Genomic DNA, 22,380 nt, shown 5'->3' on the forward strand with positions numbered 1-22,380 from the left:
GAAGTCGAGAACATTATCTCGGAAAGGAAAAATGGGTATGTTTGAAGGAATAGTGGTTCCAACAATGTTGTATGTTTGCGAGGCGTGGGCTATGGATAGAGTTGTGCGCAGGAGGATGGATGTGCTGGAAATGAGATGTTTGAGGACAATGTGTGGTGTGAGGTGGTTTGATCGAGTGAGTAACGTAAGGGTAAGAGAGATGTGGGGAAATAAAAGGAGCGTGGTTGAGAGAGCAGAAGAGGGTGTTTTGAAGTGGTTTGGGCACATGGAGAGAATGAGTGAGGAAAGATTGACCAAGAGGATATATGTGTCGGAGGTGGAGGGAATGAGGAGAAGAGGGAGACCAAATTGGAGGTGGAAAGATGGAGTGAAAAAGATTTTGTGTGATCGGGGCCTGAACATGCAGGAGGGTGAAAGGAGGGCAAGGAATAGAGTGAATTGGAGCGATGTGGTATATCGGGGTTGACGTGCTGTCAGTGGAGTGAATCAAGGCATGTGAAGCGTCTGGGGTAAACCATGGAAAGCTGTGTAGGTATGTATATTTGCGTGTGTGGACGTATGTATATACATGTGTATGGGGGGGGGGTTTGGGCCATTTCTTTCGTCTGTTTCCTTGCGCTACCTCGCAAATGCGGGAGACAGCGACAAAGTATAATAAATAAAATAATATAATATATATATATATATATATATATATATATATATATATATATATATATATATACACACATTATCCCTGGGGATAGGGGAGAAAGAATACTTCCCACGTATTCCCTGTGTGTTGTAGAAGGCGACTAAAAGGGGAGGGAGTGGGGGGCTGGAAATCCTCCCCTCTTTTTTTTTTTTAATTTTCCAAAAGAAGGAACAGAGAAGGGGGCCAGGTGAGGATATTCCCTCAGAGGCCCAGTCCTCTGTTCTTAAAGCTACCTTGCTAATGCGGGAAATGGCGAATAGTTTGAAAGAAAAAAAGATATATATACATACATACATTTATATATTTATTTTATTATACTTTGTCGCTGTCTCCCGCATTAGTGTGATAGTCAAAGGAAACAGACACAAGAATGGCCCAACCCATCCACACACACATATATGTACATACACGTCCACACACACATATATACATACCTATACATTTCAACGTATACATATATATACATACACAGACATATACATATGTACATATTTCATACTTACTGCCTTTATTCATTCCTGCCGCCGACCTGCCACACATGCAATGACAACCCCTTCCCCCCGCATGGGCACAAGGTAGCGCTAGGAAAAGCCAACAAAGGGCACATTCGTTCACACTCAGTCTCTAGCTGTCATGTATAATGCACCGATACCACAGCTCCCTTACCACATTCAGGCCCCACAAAACTTTCCATGGACACTTCACATGGCCTGGTTCAAACCATTGACAGCACGTCGACCCCAGTATACTACATTGTTCCAATTCACTCTATTCCTTGCACGCCTTTCACCCTCCTGCATGTTAAGGCCCCAATCACTCAAAATCTTTTTCACTCCATCCTTCCACTCAATTTGGTCTCCCACTTCTCCTCGTCCCCTGTACCTCTTGACACATATATCCTCTTTGTCAATCTTTCCTCACTCATTCTCTCCATGTCACCAAGCTATTTCAATACATCGTCGTCTGCTCTCTCAACCACACTCTTTTTATTACCACACATCTCTCTTACCCTTTCATTACTTACTCAATCAAACCACCTAACACCACATACTGTCCTCAAAAATCTCATTTCCAACACATCCACATCCTCCGCACAACCCTATCTATAGCCCACACCTTGCAACCATATAACATTGTTGGCACCACTATTCCTTCAAACATACCCATTTTTGCTTTCCAAGATAATTTATTAACTTTCCTTTTATACATACTTGAAATTTTTACTTCCAAATACATTTTCCTTGAGAACAGGAATGTTGGAGTTTTGAAGCGTAAGTGTGGTGAATGCATCAAAGGGAAAATCAACAGCAAATATCATGTCCAGCTGTGTTTCATTTAAACCAACACAAAGGAGATCGAAAATACCAGTCATTGCATCAAACGTGCACTGACAAGGAGCAATGTCTTCTGCTTCTGGGCAAGGGAAGTTTTTCATTTTGTCTCCTGTAAGAACATGAAATAGTATTAAGAAATGAGTATGAAATCTGTGTGGGTTGTATTTAGTATTTCATATCAATGATATATGATTTTACCTTCTTCAAAGAAACTGGTTCCTTCCTTGGAAAGGTCATTGCCAGATCAGGTTTCCCTTGACTATTACATCTATATAGCCAAACAAACCAAGAAATACTAGGTAATATGGCACCACCAAAGGCCACATCATGCTCAAAGGGTTCAGACTTACCACTGTATGGTGGTAGCTGTGGGCTGTAGGCTGTGGTGGTTGTGACAAGCACGACCACAACCACACACACGAGTGTGGCCCTTACACCTGCAACAACAAAAAGAGTTGCATTAACATACAAACAGCCATAGGGTTTCTATGTCATCAATGCCAGGACTATTTCTGAACAACTTCTCAAAATAACCTAACTAAAATATGCTTTAACAGAAACCAATGCCAGGACTATAACTGAGCAACTTCCTAAGATAACCTAACCAACTATGCTTAAACAAAAACCTATCATTTACATCATAATTGTTTGATTACTTTTTTTCACTAATGGATATATATTGGGGAGCAGATTGAATGTAGACTTATACTGAAAGCAAAAAATTAGACAATATGGTGATCCATTCATGGACACATACCAATCTAAAAATCAAGGAAGTATTACATATGGAAGCTGAGTCATCTTGTTGGCACAACTGTGGCAATTTGCCTCAGTTTAAGTCTTCTATTCTGCATTAAATGCAGGTCATTTGTCTACTAACAGATATACCACTAGTGACAGAGATTGACTGATCATTTAAAATCATCTGCTGTGTTAACAACACTAACAGAAAAATGCATGCAAGAAAAGTTTCATCACACACAGGAACCACAAGGAAAAAACATCAACATGAAGCACCATCCTCGCAAAATTACATCATCATCACAAGGAAATAACATCACCACAAGGAAAAAACACTATAAGACATCTTCGCAAGGAGACATTACAAGAAGAAGACATCTCCGTAAAGAAACCACCAAGGGAGAGATCATTCTCATAAGGAAACATTACCAAAAGGGGACAACATCTCATAAAGAAAATCACCACAGGAGAGAACATTCCCTATGGAGACATCACCAAAAGGGGATAACATCCCCATAATGAAGCATCACCACAGGATATCTACACAGGGAGCCATCACCATCATAAGGAGAACATCAACACATCTTCATGAGGAGAGGACATTATCAAGAGAACATTACCTGAAATAGACAGGATCACCAAAAGATAGCATCACATTACAACCTAACACCACAGTGTCAAGTGTCTCCTGAACCACAAAAGGCCTCCCATGCCACAGTGGGCCTCATGAACCACAATCGGTCCTCCCTTCACATGCACTTGGAACAGGGGCAATCCTGCACCACCTTCATCTCACTGATGTATTCATTTTATGGTTACTTAAACTCAACAGTGATGAAGAGTGACTCATATGGAGTGAAAATTGACACTAATTTTGAGGATTATGTAAAGGGCATGAACCTACTGGTTCTACATTTCTTAGAATTAAAAAATGTAAAAAAAAACTGCATTATCTACACATCTACACAGAATCACATATTTTTTCTTTTTTTCTTTTTGTCTTTCCTGGTGCTATCTCGCTGACGCAAAAGGGTGGCGATGCTGTTTCCTGTGGTGCGGGGTGGCGCTGAAAATGGATGAAGGCAGGCAAGAACGAACATGTGCATGTTTATATATGTACATGTCTGTGTGTGTGTATATGTGCATATGTTGATACGTATATGTATAAGTACGTGAATGTGAGTGCATGTATATATTTGTGTGTACATTTCTTCAACTTTTAACAGTTTATGATTAATATTTGAGTGTGACTCCTGAATTTTTGGCTTTCCGTTAATACATGTTTCAAGACAATACTGCAAAGTGTAACAGATTGTGGTAGTTTTCTCTAGTACGTGGCTAGGGTCAAAACAATATGCTTAAAACTCAATAGAATGAAGTCTCAAAATGGCCATACTTCTACATGTTTCTTCATCCTCCACAGCTTATTCTTTTGGACTTCTTAGTTCCATCTAGCTGGCCATTTATATCTAACATTATCATTCAATCTACCCATAAAATCATTGCTAGGTATAATAATTATATACAGATCACGAGATATATCCGCTTTAGCCTCAGCATTTTTTAATTAATACTAAAACTTTAAGTAGATTCTTACAACCAATCTTGGATTTTTTTTGACAATGGGATGCATCACTGGAATACACTGTTATAACAATAATAAATGTTGACTGGTGACCCATATGGACAGTGAAGTTGAATGATGACTCACATGGACAGTGAAGAACAATGGTGACTCAACTAGTGTGAAGACTTGACTCACCTGGACAGTGACTATTCATGGGTAACAGTTGTGTGGCAAAGAATGACGCAGGCGGCTGCATGACCCTAAATATACCCAGGCATGGGAAACATATCGCCATTCCACAGATAACACAAAGAGCTCTCAATGCCTAGCCAAACACCGCGGACTTTAATAGTGCGTGATTCGCCACTTCCCTAGAATACCTTACTGACCTTACCCGTCTTGGCCGTCGCCTCAATCCGCCCTACTTGTACACAATATCTCAAAGCACTAAGGTTAATCTGGTTTGACGCTATCAATACTTGCCACCCTACTATCTCATGGTCAGTGCTTTACACTGCCTAGGATGCTACGTCCACCGTCTCAAACTGCCTCGTTACATCACTTACTGGCCATTGACTTAGCCTGCCTCCCTGAGAGTGAACATTAGTAATTATCAACTGCCTTCTTGATCCCTCAACTGACTTGGTCTACTTCTATGACTGTCTTTTTCGACAGTCGTATGCCACCTACTTCAACAGTGGTACCACCTTAACCACCCCCCAAATCCTCTACTAAGGATCCCAACTGAACCTGTATCAACCCTCGCACAGATTCTTTGCTGTAAAGTTACAGGCGAAAGTAGCTCAGCTTTACAGGAGTCACATGCAAACTGAGTGTGTATGTGGTCCTGAATTAGCCTTAAAAACTGATTAAAGCTCTAAAGAGATTTTCCGGTGCTGAATTCGTTGACGATGACATCCATGATAACCCTATTAGTTGATAAGCCTAAAGTCTAAACAGAGCCATGGCCTCATGCTCACACTGTATCGGGGGAATTGGTAATCGTCACTCCAGTTACCTTTTCAAGTTACATATGCGGAACAGCCTTCACTGTATCGCAGATAAGGCGTGACCTTAGTCACAACTGTTGCTTGTGATTCGCCGGGGTCTTTTAGTTCTCCCCCCCTCCCCTTTTTTTTTTTTTTTTACCACTCTGCCCGGGATATTTATGATTATTGTGGTTTTCTCGAAAACAACCGTATCGTTATTTTGTGATAAACTAATTAAGAATCAACTTTTAATCTTATCGTTTCACGATTCAAAAGCATATGGTCCTAGTTACGACTGTTAATTTACCCCATTTCTCGAGAAGGGGTGATTTTTCCTCTACTAAGATATTTGTGTTTGACCTGGTGACAATGTGGCTCTCATTTTACTGCTACCCCAAACATAATACAGACTAGCAGATATACTACAACTACGATGAAAATCAGGTATACCATCAAGGTTAGAGAGTGTTTCTCTGCAGCAACTGGCAAAAGGGTCGCCTGCAGAATAGTCTCTGTATGACACTTGGGAAGTTACCGACATCCTGTTGCCTCCTAACACTACAACGCCTTGGCCTCGTTAGACTGCTGTGGGAACACCATCATGGTAGTGATAGATAATAGGAAGAATATCACTTCTGTACGGAGCATGTTCACACAATCCTTGTAACGCAGGATCCTCTGGTCATGTCCTTAGGTGAGTCCACATTTCATATTAATATTTTGACATCATCGCACTCAGGTGACTTGCTGTATGGCTATATAACTGCATATCCGTTTATTCCAAGTACGTCCCAGTTCGAGTAAATGCAGGAGCAGGACGACCGCGATTGATTTTACTGGATTGCCAAGTAGCTTTTCCTGGTCTCCAATGACACTGTTCTACTCAAAGAGATATTCCATCTCGATCGGTTTTACTGCCAAGCAGCTTTTCCTGGTGTCACTTGAGACTCCTCCACTCAAGAGATATTCTTTCTCTATTCCCACCTCCGCCTTGAATTCCAGTATGCCAGACATACACCAACAAGAAATCAGACTCCCTAGACAAACCACGAGTCATACTCTCCTGTTTACGCTATGGAGATAATCCATCTCTACAACACTGCGTCTCTTTCTTGTATATCAACTGACTGTTCTTTACCTCATTCTTGTCATTCTTGTATCTTCCCTGATGATGTGATCATAACACGAAAGTGCACCTGGTAGCTTATAGTGTTTCATTTCCCCGTGGATAACCTGCATATATCACGCGCACTACTCTGGCCTTTTGTAATATATATATTAGGTTCTCGAGTAACAGAAAATGAAAACGATTACTGAAAAACAATAACAAATCAGAGTTTCTGGGAAGGAGTTATAAAAAAATCCACAACCTCGGAGAAAACAAAGAACTCTAACACTCAAAAGAGGAGCGAATGATATCCACTTCATCCTTCGTCGTGCCCATCCATACTTTATTCTTTCTTTTTCATCAGCAGTAACCTTAGTTACCTTATGTATGATATCACACCATCTCGTTCTCCTCGCCTAGGGTATTCATATCTTGAGAAATATGTGTGTGTGTGTGTGTGTGTGTGTGTGTGTGTGTGCGTGTGTGTGTGTGTAATCATGTTTATTGGTTTCAAGTTCTTTATTGTTTTAAATGAGAAAGTTAAATCAAACCGAAGAAAAAAGGTCGCCTAACCAACCAATCGAGAAAGTACATCATTTTGCAAAACTGAACACAACAACAGCTGTTACAATATAAACGACTAAAGAGAGGAACTGTGAAACGTTACGACAGTTGTTACGTGGGAAGGGAAACAGCTGTATACATACATGCTGCAATGTAGAGCCAGGTGATGAAATTCACAACCGAACAATTTGTAATGTTATCAACGTGGGCAATGTCTATCTACTGTTGTGTCATCGTGGTGAAGGTTCTCTTCAAGCACGTTCTGGTATTCTTTTCATCTTTCTTTTTCCTGTTCTTTTTCTTCTTTTTGAGCTCAAGTAAAGTCGTATATCCAAGTGGCATCTTCAGTCATCATAATGCGCAATTCGCAGTTTTTCAGCCATGAAGTCTTGAGCAATGTCTTACGGTAAACTGATTCCTAGACACACACACACATATATATATATATATATATATGTCTAGATCTAAGGCTTCTAATAATTCCTGGTTTCAAATGGACACAGCGTTTGGCTTTGATACTCAGTTACTGTAGGCGAGTCGGTGAATCATATCAGTAACAATAGCTGGTCATAGTTCTCTTAGATGCTACGAATTTTACTTCAGAGGCGTTGCACACAGACTTGGAATTATCATACATGTACTAGCGTCCAAACAATCCACCATGGCAAGACCAGAGCGTGGATGTGAGTGAGACACCTGCACGACTATTTCTCAAGATGCACCCACCATCTGGGCCATACGGTTTCTACTCATAATCTCTACCGAGACGATAAACTACACAAAACTACACAAAACTAACATAAACTACACAAAACTACCATCAACTACAGCTGAAAGTATGTTGCTTACTCTTGACCACCAAATCTATTCGTTTCGCTTTCGACCTCTTCGAAACCCCTTGGCTACGGACCTAAACCATGGTCATAATTTGACTAAAGCAGATACCCAGTAAAATCTGTAAGCAATCCCCACCCCCCCCACTAAAAAAAAAGGCAGGTAATTCATTCATTGGTGGACGCGCGTTTTCTAGATTTATAATTTGTGTTATACTCGTATGGGATTGTTGTCTCTGTAAACAAAGATTTAAGAGTACGGGATTCTCGCGTCTTGCATCCGTACACGACTCCGGGGCCACTTATACTTCAAGACAAAGCTTTCTGGCGGGACCATCATCGACCTATTCATTTCTCTTCAAGACAAGCCATTAAACATCATAAACAAATAACAACGTTTTATTTTGACAACTATATCTATATAAGTTTGGAGTCACTTTTCCAAAATTTTGAAGATATACATAATACAACGCTTAGACTGTTTTCTTATTGCATGAGATACTTCTAGAGTATGACTACACCACATTCCTAAAATGAATTCTTGGCATAATAAAAATGATGTTGAAGTTTTTAGAGCGTATCCACTCAAACTGCTTTCAGCACCTTGCCAAGGAAAGCTTACCTATCTCCCCCATTCCCTGCCTTTGAGCTCGTAAACAAAGGCGTTAACTTAATTCCTTCTAATCAGGAAGTACTCCTGCAACTCATTCTATATCTACATTAAGGTTATCCCCCGGAACAATTTACACATTACCTCCTTAATTCTCGGAAGAGCCACATTCGTTGTCATGCAACCGACAATACTAAGGATGACAAATTGTCAAACATGCAGGCCTACCAACAACATCCTTCCCCCACGGATACCAACACAAGCAGCAATTTCGATCAATTGCGTTGAGAAAAATTAAGTTTCCTGAAATTGACGAGTTGCCATAGATCTCAGATCTCATCACATCTGTAAATTCTTATCAACAACGTACCAGGAACGCACAACCAAAGACAAAAAGATCGCAATAAACACAACTACAGATTCAGTCTACTAAAGCATTTTGAAAGTGTCGGTGGTCAAGGTTGAGAAATTACCTGCAAATCAGCTGACCAGATAAAAGTTTCAGCATATAATGGCTTCCACCATCGATTACACTACTTTGGTAACAAGCAGTAGATAGTTCTATACAAAATAAAATCACAAGGTAAAGACCTCAATGAAAAGTGCTTAATAGGTTATTTTCTTGTACTATTCTTTGAAAGAATGGGAGAACCGTTTGAAAAATAAACTTATCTTAGATTTTTTTTTTCTTCTCGTGTGTTTAACAGCTGCCAACAGAATTACATTTAAAGACTACCTGATTTATTAATCATTCGCATTTGATTTTCAGTTGACAAAATGGCGTGGTTTCATTATTTTGTACAAAAATAATAATCTATGTAGACTATCTGCAGCCCCCCCAAAATGAACGAGTTATGTTGACAACTCATAGCAGCATACAACGTCAAGCAATTACCGAATCCTTTACCCATTACAATATATATATATATATATATATATATATATATATATATATATATATATATATATATATATATATATATATGGTTTAATTTACCCATGGAAGTGTCTCGCACAGCACGAAATTAAATAAGCAAAAATTCATGCTCATAAGATGAGCTTGCAAGTTTTGTGACAACGTGTTCTGGAATATAGAGAAGCTTAATTTAAATACGGAGACGATCCGTTGATGCACAGCCCATACAGTTGCCATTAGCATTGTCTTAAAATAAACCTCCACTTCAAGGATAATTTATTGACTTCATATATTATAAATCAGAGCGGCGAATTTGTGGAGCACTGGTACTCCAGGAAGTCTAAAAGATCATCGAAGTTGAAATTTCCTTCAATGTCGCAAGACGAATCCAACCCATGCAAACGATCCCGCTGTTCCTCTGAAAATACAAACGTGAAAATAATTGCCTAAGTCTGGGAGGAGTAGAGTACTCTGAAATGAATCGGTCTGAGTGGCGTAATTATTACCTTGGGATACAAAGATCTGGGTTAATTACTTTGGGATATAAACGTTTAAGTACTCTACATTGTCTGGCACCTTCACAAACGTACATTTAGATGTTGGACACCGACGCATAAAAATGTTTTACGTTGTCGGGAAACAAAATAACGTAGACGAAGTTTTTGGCCACCAACACAAACGTCGCTTGATTTCAGTCGGACGGAGCTGACATCACACGTTACAAAAATTAATTTCTATGAAAACTCGATAATTTTCTGACCAGTAGATGCGTTTAGCGCATAGAAAGGTTGCAGTATGTATTTCTCGGGAGGAGAAGGATCTGAAGGAATTGTCTAAAGTAAAAGATCAGAAATTTTGATTTTGAAAGTTGTTAATTTTGATGATACAAAAGAAAATTCTATCGTTAATATATACTACGGCAAGGAAAGTGGAAAGACTATGAGAAGAAATCCTGAAAATCCGAATTACACATACTGTCAAAGTGCTTTGAGCTGTATAGAAGATCTGAGGGTACAACAAAGAAAATTCGAAGCTGTAGCGGACAACGAAAACTAAATAAAATTGGTGAAAAGTTGGGGCAAATGAAAACAGAAAACAGTTTGTTACCATTAAGGTAGAGGAGCCAGACGAGATCACAGCCGCACAAGAGTGGGTTTCTCCCCACATCAATATATCCGGCTGTCAGGCTAGTGAGGAGAGAAGAGAACGCATCCCTCTTCAACTCCAAGAGCATGTTGTCACTCAGGTCAACGACCGCACTCTTTGGTAGTCCTGCAGAGAATGGTTAAAGCAGAGTTAGTAACCTACGGATATACGAAAGGAATGAATAAATTAGAAATTCTCGTCTTATATATATATATATATATATATATATATATATATATATATATATATATATATATATATATATATATATATATATGAGACATAACATGAAAGAAACTTTAGAAAAGATGTGAAGACGTACTTTTATAGTAGGAGTAGCTGATGAATGGTGAAATGAATAATGAAATTGTGAATGTGGACTGTATACGGAAATTCAACAGTTTGTAAGAGTCGAATTCATTCAAAAAATCTTATTAACAATAAAGCCATTAAATTAAGTTGTGGAGAAATCTCAGTGCCTGGCGTGCAGACTCGCTGCGAGTGTCGCCAGGCTTTGTGCTTCCTACGAACCGTTTCTATCTTCCTGTCCCATATGTACGGTGCACCACAGGTCACGTTGTAAAACTCTTTGTGTTTTTTCTTACGAAAGATGACCTGGTAAGGAAGTACCGTCCACGTCGACGACCCCACCACGGGTATCAAGTTATTTCGCCTACAACTCCAGAACACAGTCAGCAGCTTCCTGAACTGAACCAACGCCAGCTGCGTTATCAGCAATCACACCAAGCCTGCGGTTCATGCATATCAACCTCACTTCTAACAATCTCCTGCTTAGCTCATCAGGCACCAGCCTCCGCCACGCTGTTCACTCCACCAAGCTTCTCAGTGTCACTCTGAACACAAAAAGCCATGTTGTGTGGAACACCTTACGATAATCGTCAGGTCTTCCAACCACAGTCTCTATACTCCTCATTAACTCCAAATACACGGAGTCCCTGCTTCTAAAATAGCATGTATACAACTTTTATTCTTTCCAATCCCTAGGTTCCCTTACGTATTTATTACCAATACACAACGTGGGATCTTTAGAAAGGATGCAGAAACGGTTATGCACAATAATGCACCAGGTTACGGTAAACAGTGTAAAAATGGATAAAAAAGTAAAGAATCATACGCAGACCAAATAACCATGTACTGTAACAATGAACACAAGAGTCAGACCTGAGAATGCATCCTTCATGACATTAGATATATCATTCTTGGAGAGGTTAACAAATGCCAGGCTTCCGGAGGTGAAGGCCATGGAAGACTCCGTAAGTTCTTTCAGATGGGCGTCAGATATCTCCAGTTTCTTAAGCGCTGTAAGTAGCCTGAGGAGAAAAAAAAATATACATATATATATTAAAAAATGATCGAACCGAAAACATTTAACAAGTAGTTAACACGAAAGGTAAACGTTTACAATCAAATTCCATGAAATAGTAATAACTGTATCTATGACCATTTAAAAATATAACTGAAGTGAAAGGTCACGTCTCAATCGCCCACCATCTACCCCCGCTACACAATAACCACAAAGCTCCTTTGTGTGGAGACGGAAGTGATGACGGCACTGTATATTGGGGAAAGGTGGGTGTCATTGGATGGAATAGTCAGAACTGCCTGGCTGTGGGTGATTAAAACTATCATGGCAGCAGAGATAATATTTTCCAGCATTTACTGGTTTATTACTGAGTATGTAATGGGCCAGCAAGCAACTCTATCAACTCCACGATTCTTTTTCACTCTAGTCTGACACGTGATTCTTTAGAATCACGTGTCAGGCTAGAGTGAACAAGAATCGTGGAGGATTTTTAAGAGATTACTTCAAATTATGGCGTGAGAGAAATGCAGTGTGGGGGATGATAAATGAATGTGAGCAAGATAACCAGGGATCCAAGACCATCAAACTGCGACGGGAAGCTTTTTAGGTGAGGGCCATGTTGCGAGATCGACTCTGAAAGATGATATTCCGAGAACCGCTAGTGGGAGATGCTCGTTACGACCCCAAGTGATGTTCACTATGATGGACCGACACAGACGCAGCCTGACGGAGGAAAATATCAACACAAGATCCGTACTTACTCGAAAGTCCTTGGTTCGATGTTCTCCAGCTTAGTTTCTTGCAAGATGAGTGTCTTGATGCCCACAGCACCAGAAAAGGGGTTGGGAGGCAAGGAGGTCAGCTCGTACAGACTGAGGATCACGTCAGTGAGGGTGCTGGACTCCAGGGGCTCCATAGCAGCATACGGACCACTCTGTTAAGGACAATGGATTGAACTATTGCTATCGCGAACTCCTGAGGTTTTACGAGGAAAAGATAGTCATTACATGACAGTATGATCCTCATTTATTCCATTAAACTATTGAGATTCAGTTAGCAATTTTATCTGGTAATAAGGAGAGCCAGACATATTTAACTGATAAAGGACGTAGGATAAATTCTACAATAATAATAATAATAATAATAATAATAATAATAATAATAATAATAATAATAATAATAATCTCTATTTCATTTTCTGCATATATATATATATATATATATATATATATATATATATATATATATATATATATATATATATATATATATATATATTTGGGAATGGCGGGTTTCTAATGGATCCTACGCGGTACTTACAATATCAATTTCCTTCAGATGGATGAAGTTAGCGATATCAGGTAATGGCCAGGTGTAAGGAGTGTCAGCGGGTTCCTCGTGCATGATGAAGTGCTCCAGGACACCGTAGGAATTCTCTAACGCCAAAGCCTCAATAGTGGTCATGTTGTTAGACTCAAGCAACACTGATCTTGGGAGTGTAAATGAAGATGAAGTTAAAAGGCAATAGCGACAACTGAAAGCAAGTGCCACGAGTTTATCCTCCCCAACTAGCTTCGACAACTTCAGAATACTAACGATATTTGCATGGCCTAAGGTAGGTGAGTTGGGATGTTTGTATAACCCCTTTCTATAAGGGTAACATGTGGCAAAAGTAAGTTATAAGGGAAAGTGGTGATCGAGAGGGTGGTGGCATGCACAGCATCAGAAAGGAGGAAAAATGAGGTTTCAGAATTGGTAGACGTTCTGTGGACCAGGTGTTTGCTGTGAAAAATTTGACAAATGCGAAGACAAACTGAGCTGAATGTGGCATTTATGGATCTGGAGAAATCATATCAAAGGAACACACCTATCAGAAACAAAAATAATACTGATAAAGATACTACTACTACTACCACTATTACTAATAATAATGTAATTCTTAATATTTGCATCATATTTTATCATTCTCACGTAATATAAACACATTCTTCGTTATCAGAAAACATCTGTACTCTAGACTCGTAATCATCAGCTGTAAAATTAAATTCAGTTTCCTGCTCTAACTATAAAAGAAGAATGATGAAGAAAAAAGAATCCTTATTGCCATCATGGGACCCGTATTTTGTTACATTAACCAAAATATTGTTCTGCAGACAAGATGCTAAACTTACTTGAAAGTCACACTTCCGAAGACACCATTTTCAAGTACAGGGATTGTGGAGTTTTGAAGAGTAAATTTGTTGAATCTGTTGAAGGGGAATTCCGCCATGAAGACCCTGCTGAGATCGTTTGTCGTGATGTTGACGCAGGTTAGGTCGAGGTTCCCCGCCGAGTCGAACTCACAAGTACATGGAAAGATGTCGGCATCTGCAGGGCAGGGGAACCCACCCTTTCCAACTTCTGCAAGACAATGGACACACTGCTACAATGATGTTTGTGTGTATCCTTATTCATACATGGGTCCTTATGTGACTATAATATCTTCCTTACTTTAGTATCAGTAAAGACAAAATCAGATTATGAATAGGAAACACTGAGCGTTGATTCAAACCTTGAGCACGAACCTTGAGATAAAATGACATGATCTTTGACTTGACCCTTAAACAACATGGAATTCTGGTGTCTTGACGTATGTGTTAGTTTTCGTTCGTTCCATATCACCTCACATCCAAATTAACAGAAGTGTAAATGACATTTCATTATAGCAGAAAATATATAAATACTTTTTCGTACATGTTAGCCATATATATATATATATATATATATATATATATATATATATATATATATATATATATATATATATATATATATGGGAGGAAGAAACATAGAGATAGGATAGAGGCAAGACTCACCGTTGTGCTGGAGATGCTGGGGTGGAAGGTGTGCTTCGAAGGCTCCAGCGGTGGTGCTGATGGCGGTCACCAGCACACATATCACAGCAACCCTCACACCTGCAACGATGCAAAACATCTCACACTCCTGCTAGACATGGATAGTCAGTCAGCCGACGTGGTAAAGACAAAAGCCCCAGTTGTAACCATACTGATTATAATAAATAATAACAAAGATAAATAAGACAGGCATTTATTCTGAGCTCGAGAGGTGTTTTAGACTCGACTCTTGAAAACGGAAAGACGCTGTTTGGGGAAAGGAGGAGGTATCATTAGGGCTCATCGTTGATTACAGTTGGTCTCCGCGCCATGCGAGTGAAGGTCACCTCCCTTGATGGCGAGGCTGTATCATCGTCAGTTAACGAAAGGGGGCGCGTTTCCTCAATAAACTTCTAGCTCCAGAGGAGTCCATTATTTCCCTGCTTCTTATTGTATCGTGCCTCGAAGGTGCAAGAACGTCGTAATAAAAGTTACCAGCCCTATATATGCACCACACCAGATCTCACTTACGGTAGGTCATTGCACCATTCATTGCAAGTCTACTGGGCCACAGCCCATTTCAGGCACCGCGGCGGCCTTGCATACAACAGCCCTTGACTCGAGGTTATGACTCCACAGGCCTTAATATTTATCTCGCAGTAGCCAGATAGCCTCGAGACACAATGAAACAGTACCTCATTGAATATCTTACGGGTGAGGTCAAAACGCTGAAGACCCATGGTAACAACGTTTGGGAATAAATGAACCTGAGGGATGGAGATTAGTAGTAGCTTACCTGAGTACATACTGAACATGGCTGAGCTCGTCTAAGTTATGTGCTAGGCGGACGGCCACTACTCCCTGATATACCCGTGGTTGGATGGCGTGCCACACTCCTCTAGACAGCGATAACAGGACCTCCAACCTCTCTCCCTTGTCTGCAGCAGCCCCCCACTTCAAGTTACCTCAATGATCCTCGTCAGCATAGCCCTTACCCCACAATACCTTACCGACTGACCCTCGTCTACAAGTACCCTTCATCTCACACAGCCTCGCTAACCTTCGTCTGCAGTAGCCCTCACCTCACAATACTTTACAGACCCTCTTCTGCAGTAGCCTTGCCTTCACCTCAAACTATTTCGCTGCCCTTCGTCCGCAGCTTTCCAGCTGTGGCCCCCACCTCAAACTGTTCCGCTGTGCATAGCCTGCCTAATCCCAACTTAGACGACCTCGCTCACTTTATTAAAGGAGTGTACATAACTGACTTTACCTTCTCTTATATAATACTAGTGAAAACTATTTCTAAACCCTTTTGGCTAAGGCTAGAGAGTGACCTCACGAAGAACGAGCCGAGTGTTCGTGAGATGGTGATTTTACGTTTGTGTACAGAATGTCTGCAGCCCGCTAGTGGGTAAGTCAGAAATAAACTACAGTAACCTAGGCCATAGGAGTAATAGGCGACAGCCGCTGACTTGATGGCTCACTGCGCATACCATCACTAACCCTATACATATCCAACCGGGATCTAGGCGGATTTTACTAATACCTCCCTGTACGGTGGCTGCCTAACACCTAATACAGAGAGAGAGAGAGAGAGAGAGAGAGAGAGAGAGAGAGAGAGAGAGAGAGAGAGAGATAAACGATGAAGTGCTAAGGTCTTGCTCTCTCTCTCTCTCGCTCTCTGCAGTATCATGTAAAAAAAATTCTTTTGCCTGTAACCTTTACCCATATAACTAACTTAATCTCCTGCCACGATATCGCAAAATCCCGCCTGAAAGCTGCCCGGGGTGCAGTGGACCGAATACAAAAGACGGTCGCAACATCTACAAGATTTTTAATGTTACGTTGATGTCATCGGCTCCGAAGAACACTGGATTTCTTTTCTTCGAGTTCAATAAACACAACGACTTTTGTGGGTATTTTTTAAATAAAGGCCACAAGACCAAGAATTCTATGTAGCTGGTGCTTTCTAAAAGGTATAACCGTAACTAGTCATTTCAGTGTTTTTATTCTAATCTTTACCTTCAGTAACGTTCTAAACAACATTTATCAGTCAATAAACCGGGCCACAAATTAGCCTAGTCCGGACCTAACTGCGGGTAGCCCATCCTTATTTCTAAATGGACGACAGTGAATCAGAAGCCTCCGTGATTTATAATACTGTTCTCTTCACATCTAAAAATATTTCACACTAAAAAAATTATATTCTAAAATACAAGGGATGAAAGAAAATCAGATATACTGACTAGCCTCAAAATGCCTGGGTTAAAATTTATGTAATTATTCCGCTATCGTTTCAGCATCGCTTTCCAGAAATATAGCTTGCATCTCACTAGTCTCGAGAGGTATGTAAGGGAATACAACCATATGTACAGCTGATAACAACTGGCCGCGTTAACTTAAGATGCTTATACTAGCATGGTGCTTGCGTGTATTTCACAGCCAAATCGACGAATAAGTGATAAGTAATGGCTAACTACTTTATTTCCATTCCGTACGACATCTGCGTGGATTAAGAATCTACAGCCTCACATTCAACCGCCATTATATATTATATACAGTTTGGCAAGCTTAACTGGGTTGTTCATTATGACCGCTGCAAGATAAACATCTCCCAAGATAGTCGTGATTCCAGGGTCGCGTCCCCATTCCCATCCCAAAGAGTCAATTTGACACGTAACACAACAATCATTTCCCTAATGACGTCCTGTCCTGATATTTTTTTTTTCACTAGTCCGCCTCTGAGTATATCCACTATTGATAGCACTTCTAAATTTTTCAAAATAAATTCATACCAACTCTATAGATCTGACGTTTGTCTACATTTTTTTCACGATTCAGAGATTCTAACACCGTACCCTAAAAAAAAAAAGGCATTTCATAGCGATCAGGTCATCCCATTAAGGGTACGATGTATATTACCTGGGATAAGTTTAATTTGTTGTCGTGCATGAAATGTAAATCTCCGTACACTGGGAAGTAAACAAGACTGGCAGTTCCAAATTATCACTGAAAATTATTCTTTATAATGACAACAGGCCAATTATGAAATATCTATTCTCAGCACAGAAACACACCCTAGTCCAGTGAGTGTCAACCACATTCAACAGTCGTACCCCTTGCCTATTTTCGGTTTCAAGAGAGCCTTCACTTTAGTCCATCCCGAATTAGTAATATATTATTAGTACTGATAAACGTTTGCTTTGGAGTCCAGCTGTACCAACCTGTCATTTAGTGTCTGACATCCTTACTACTGATTTCTACGGGCAATATACACATCCCACAGTTCAAATGACGACTGAGAAAACCAATGTGAATGACAAGGTTCACATGTACATCATCCTCACTAAAAACATTTCTACCTGAAAGAGCCTAATACACTACAATTACTTACGGGCCGACCTGTGGCAGTAAAAACATCCCAGGGACACAGTATTTTACAATAATCCTCCAATAGATGTACAACTTAGAGACAGCACAAGTAAACAAATAATCGGTATTGAAGATGCTCTACGGATGCGTAACTTTGGCTCATTTGGCTTAGTTTACGTGTAACGGTAATGCAACGCCATCTACAAGTGAACGACGTTGGTTGAAAACTCATAGAAAATGGTAGTATTTGCCATTATAGAAAACAGTCAATTTTAGGGTAGCTATAAAGAACTTTTTTCAAGGGTTGAAATTAGTTTTTTGTAATTCATGTTCGAGTTATAACTGTTTATTGCTTACGAAACACTGATATTCGCAATTCATTATGGCGATTTTATGTATTATACTGTGAATAACCCACAGTATAATCACATATGTGTGTTCCTATCTCAACCCTTTCTTCTCTCATATTAAAAATTTTGAGCTTTGAAATGCGAAGGTAAAATGTGAAGTACAGTCAATTACCTTCAACTAGAAAATAAAATGATATGTATCTGCAGAGTAATGTTTTGCATACTTGGGAATAATGTAAAGGTTGGTTAGACACTTGTTGGAAATCAAAAGAACCTACGAAAACCTTGGCAGCCTGGACTTACGCAAAAATTGTTAGGTCATGTGAAGAAAAAGGCAAGGTTGGATCAATTATGTCACCGTTCCCAGAATGAGACTTGAGATTGTTAGTGTTGGATGGAAGCGACATTGCAGTTCTTGTGCATATAGTAATTACAGTAGTCGCTGAAAGACCTAGGTAAAACCTCATGGTATCAATTCATACCTCAAATTGTTTTAAATAACATGCCTGAGTGTGAACGAATGTGGCCTTTTTTGTCTGTTTTCCTGGCGCTATCTCACTGAAGTAGGGGGTTGTGTTCCTGTTTCTTGTGGGGCTGGGTAGCGCCAGAAATGGATGAAGGCTAGCAAGTATGAATATGTACGTGTATATGTCAGTGTATGTCTATAAATATGTAAGTATATGTGCATGTATGGGCATTTATGTGTGTGTATATATATATATATATATATATATATATATATATATATATATATATATATATATATATATATATATATATATATATTCTTTTTATTATTATCATTATTATTATTTTGCTTTGTCGCTGTCTCCCGCGTTAGCGAGGTAGTGCAAGGAAACAGACGAAAGAATGGCCCAACCCATCCACATACACATGTATATACATACACGTCCACACACGCAAATATACATACCTATACATCTCAACGTACACATATATATATGCACACAGACATATACATATATACACATGTATATAATTCATACTGTCTGCCTTTATTCATTCCCATCGTCACCTCGCCACACATGAAATAACAACCCCCTTCCCCCTTATGTGTGTGAGGTAGCGCTAGGAAAGGACAACAAAGGCCCCATTCGTTCACACTCAGTCTCTAGCTGTCATGTAATAAAGCACCGAAACCACAGCTCCCTTTCCACATCCAGGCCCCACAGAACTTTCCATGGTTTACCCTAGATGCTTCACATGCCCTGGTTCTATCCATTGACAGCACGTCGACCCCGGTATAAAACATCGTTCCAATTCACTCTATTCCTTGCACGCCTTTCACCCTCCTGCATGTTCAGGCCACGATCACTCAAATCTTTTTCACACCATCTTTCCACCTCCAATTTGGTCTCCCACTTCTCCTCGTTCCCTCCACCTCCGACACATATATCCTCTTGGTCAATCTTTCCTCACTCATTCTCTCCATGTGACCAAACCATTTCAAAACACCCTCTTCTGCTCTCTCAACCACACTCTTTTTATTACCACACATCTTCTTACCCTATTATCACTTACTCGATCAAACCACCTCACATCACATATTGTCCTCAAACATCTCATTTCCAGCACATCCACCCTCCTCCGCACAACTCTATCCATAGCCCACGCATTGCAAACCATATAACATTGTTGGAACCACTATTCCTTCAAACATACCCATTTTTGCTTTCCGAGTTAATGCTCTCGACTTCCACACATTCTTCAACGCTCCCAGAATTTTCGCCCCCTCCCCCACCCTATGATTCACTTCCACTTGCATGGTTCCATCCGCTGCCAAATCCACTCCCAGATATCTAAAACACTTCACTTCCTCCAGTTTTTCTCCATTCACACTTACCTCCCAATTGACTTGACCCTCAAGCCTACTGTACCTAATAACCTTGCTCTTATTCACATTTACTCTCAGCTTTCTTCTTTCACATTTTACCAAACTCAGTCACCAGCTTCTGCAGTTTCTCACATGAATCAGCCACTAGCGCTGTATCATCAGTGAACAACTGACTCACTTCCCAAGCTCTCTCATCCGCAACAGACGGCATACTTGCCCCTCTTTCCAAAACTCTTGCATTCACCTCCCTAACAACCCCATCCATAAACAAATTAAACAACCATGGAGACATCACACACCCCTGTCGCAAACCTACATTCACTGAGAACCAATCCCTTTCCTCTCTTCCTACACGTACACATGCCTTGCACCCTCGATAAAAACTTTTCACTGCTTCTAACAACTTGCCTCCCACACCATATATTCTTAATACCTTCCACAGAGCATCTCTATCAACTCTTATCATATGCCTTCTCCAGATCCATAAATGCTACATACAAATCCATTTGCTTTTCTAAGTATTTCTCACATACATTCTTCAAAGCAAACACCTGATCCACACATCCCCTATATAATGTGTATATGAATGGATGGGCCATTCTTCATCTGTTTCATGGCACTACATCGCTTGACGCGGGAAACTGCAATTAAGTATAAGTATAATATATATATTTTTTTTCGTACTATTCGCCATTTCCCACATTAGTGAGGTAGCACTAAGAACAGAGAACTGAGCCTTTGAGGGATTATCCTCACTTGGCCCCCTTCTCTGCTCCTTCTTTTGAAAAATTATAAACAAGTGGGGAGGATTTCCAGCCCAACGCTCCCACCCCTTCTAGTCGCCTTCTACAACACGCAGTGTATATATATATATATATATATATATATTTTTTTTTTTTTTTTTTTTTTTTTTTTTTTTTATACTTTGTCGCTGTCTCCCGCGTTTGCGAGGTAGCGCAAGGAAACAGACGAAAGAAATGGCCCAACCCCCCCCCCCCCCCCCCCCATACACATGTACATACACACGTCCACACACGCAAATATACATACCTACACAGCTTTCCATGGTTTACCCCAGACGCTTCACATGCCTTGATTCAATCCACTGACAGCACGTCAACCCCTGTATACCACATGACTCCAATTCACTCTATTCCTTGCCCTCCTTTCACCCTCCTGCATGTTCAGGCCCCGATCACACAAAATCTTTTTCACTCCATCTTTCCACCTCCAATTTGGTCTCCCTCTTCTCCTCGTTCCCTCCACCTCCGACACATATATCCTCTTGGTCAATCTCTCCTCACTCATTCTCTCCATGTGCCCAAACCATTTCAAAACACCCTCTTCTGCTCTCTCAACCACGCTCTTTTTATTTCCACACATCTCTCTTACCCTTACGTTACTTACTCGATCAAACCACCTCACACCACACATTGTCCTCAAACATCTCATTTCCAGCACATCCATCCTCCTGCGCACATCTCTATCCATAGCCCACGCCTCGCAACCATACAACATTGTTGGAACCACTATTCCCTCAAACATACCCATTTTCGCTTTCCGAGATAATGTTCTCGACTTCCACACATTTTTCAAGGCTCCCAAAATTTTCGCCCCCTCCCCCACCCTATGATCCACTTCCGCTTCCATGGTTCCATCCGCTGACAGATCCACTCCCAGATATCTAAAACACTTCACTTCCTCCAGTTTTTCTCCATTCAAACTCACCTCCCAATTGACTTGACCCTCACCCCTACTGTACCTAATAACCTTGCTCTTATTCACATTTACTCTCAACTTTCTTCTTCCACACACTTTACCAAACTCAGTCACCAGCTTCTGCAGTTTCTCACATGAATCAGCCACCAGCGCTGTATCATCAGCAAACAACAACTGACTCACTTCCCAAGCTCTCTCATCCCCAACAGACTTCATACTTGCCCCTCTTTCCAGGACTCTTGCATTTACCTCCCTAACAACCCCATCCATAAACAAATTAAACAACCATGGAGACATCACACACCCCTGCCGCAAACCTACATTCACTGAGAACCAATCACTTTCCTCTCTTCCTACACGTACACATGCCTTACATCCTCGATAA

General features: G+C 40.4%; 2 protein-coding genes across 4 annotated transcripts in view; both read right to left on the reverse strand.

Annotated features, from left to right (window-relative positions):
* Nucleotides 1–4,607, reverse strand: part of LOC139760843 (oplophorus-luciferin 2-monooxygenase non-catalytic subunit-like) — a 30,204-nt gene extending 25,597 nt beyond the window's left edge. For 2 of the 3 annotated variants that reach the window (XM_071684513.1, XM_071684512.1), the window contains exons 1-3: nt 4,532–4,607; nt 2,379–2,465; nt 1,906–2,137 (exon numbers count right to left, since the gene is read on the reverse strand). In XM_071684513.1, coding sequence (XP_071540614.1) covers nt 1,906–2,137; nt 2,379–2,465; nt 4,532–4,592 — 380 coding nt within the window. In that variant the 5' untranslated portion in view covers nt 4,593–4,607. Of the gene's footprint in view, nt 1–1,905; nt 2,138–2,378; nt 2,466–4,480 lie in introns of all 3 variants that reach the window. The other variant, XM_071684515.1, reaches the window with a different exon arrangement.
* A 5,013-nt stretch (nt 4,608–9,620) lies between these two features.
* On the reverse strand, nt 9,621–15,553 carry LOC139760840 (uncharacterized). The gene is made up of 8 exons (XM_071684509.1): nt 15,496–15,553; nt 14,682–14,780; nt 13,998–14,226; nt 13,147–13,315; nt 12,588–12,760; nt 11,685–11,833; nt 10,464–10,628; nt 9,621–9,774 (listed from the first exon to the last, which is right to left on the reverse strand). The coding sequence occupies exons 1-8, from the start codon at nt 15,512–15,514 to the stop codon at nt 9,656–9,658; spliced, it is 1,122 nt and encodes a 373-aa protein (XP_071540610.1). The 5' UTR covers nt 15,515–15,553; the 3' UTR covers nt 9,621–9,655.
* Nucleotides 15,554–22,380: the final 6,827 nt, after the last annotated feature.

This window comes from Panulirus ornatus, chromosome 38 (genome assembly GCF_036320965.1).
Source record: "Panulirus ornatus isolate Po-2019 chromosome 38, ASM3632096v1, whole genome shotgun sequence".
NCBI lineage: Eukaryota > Metazoa > Arthropoda > Malacostraca > Decapoda > Palinuridae > Panulirus > Panulirus ornatus.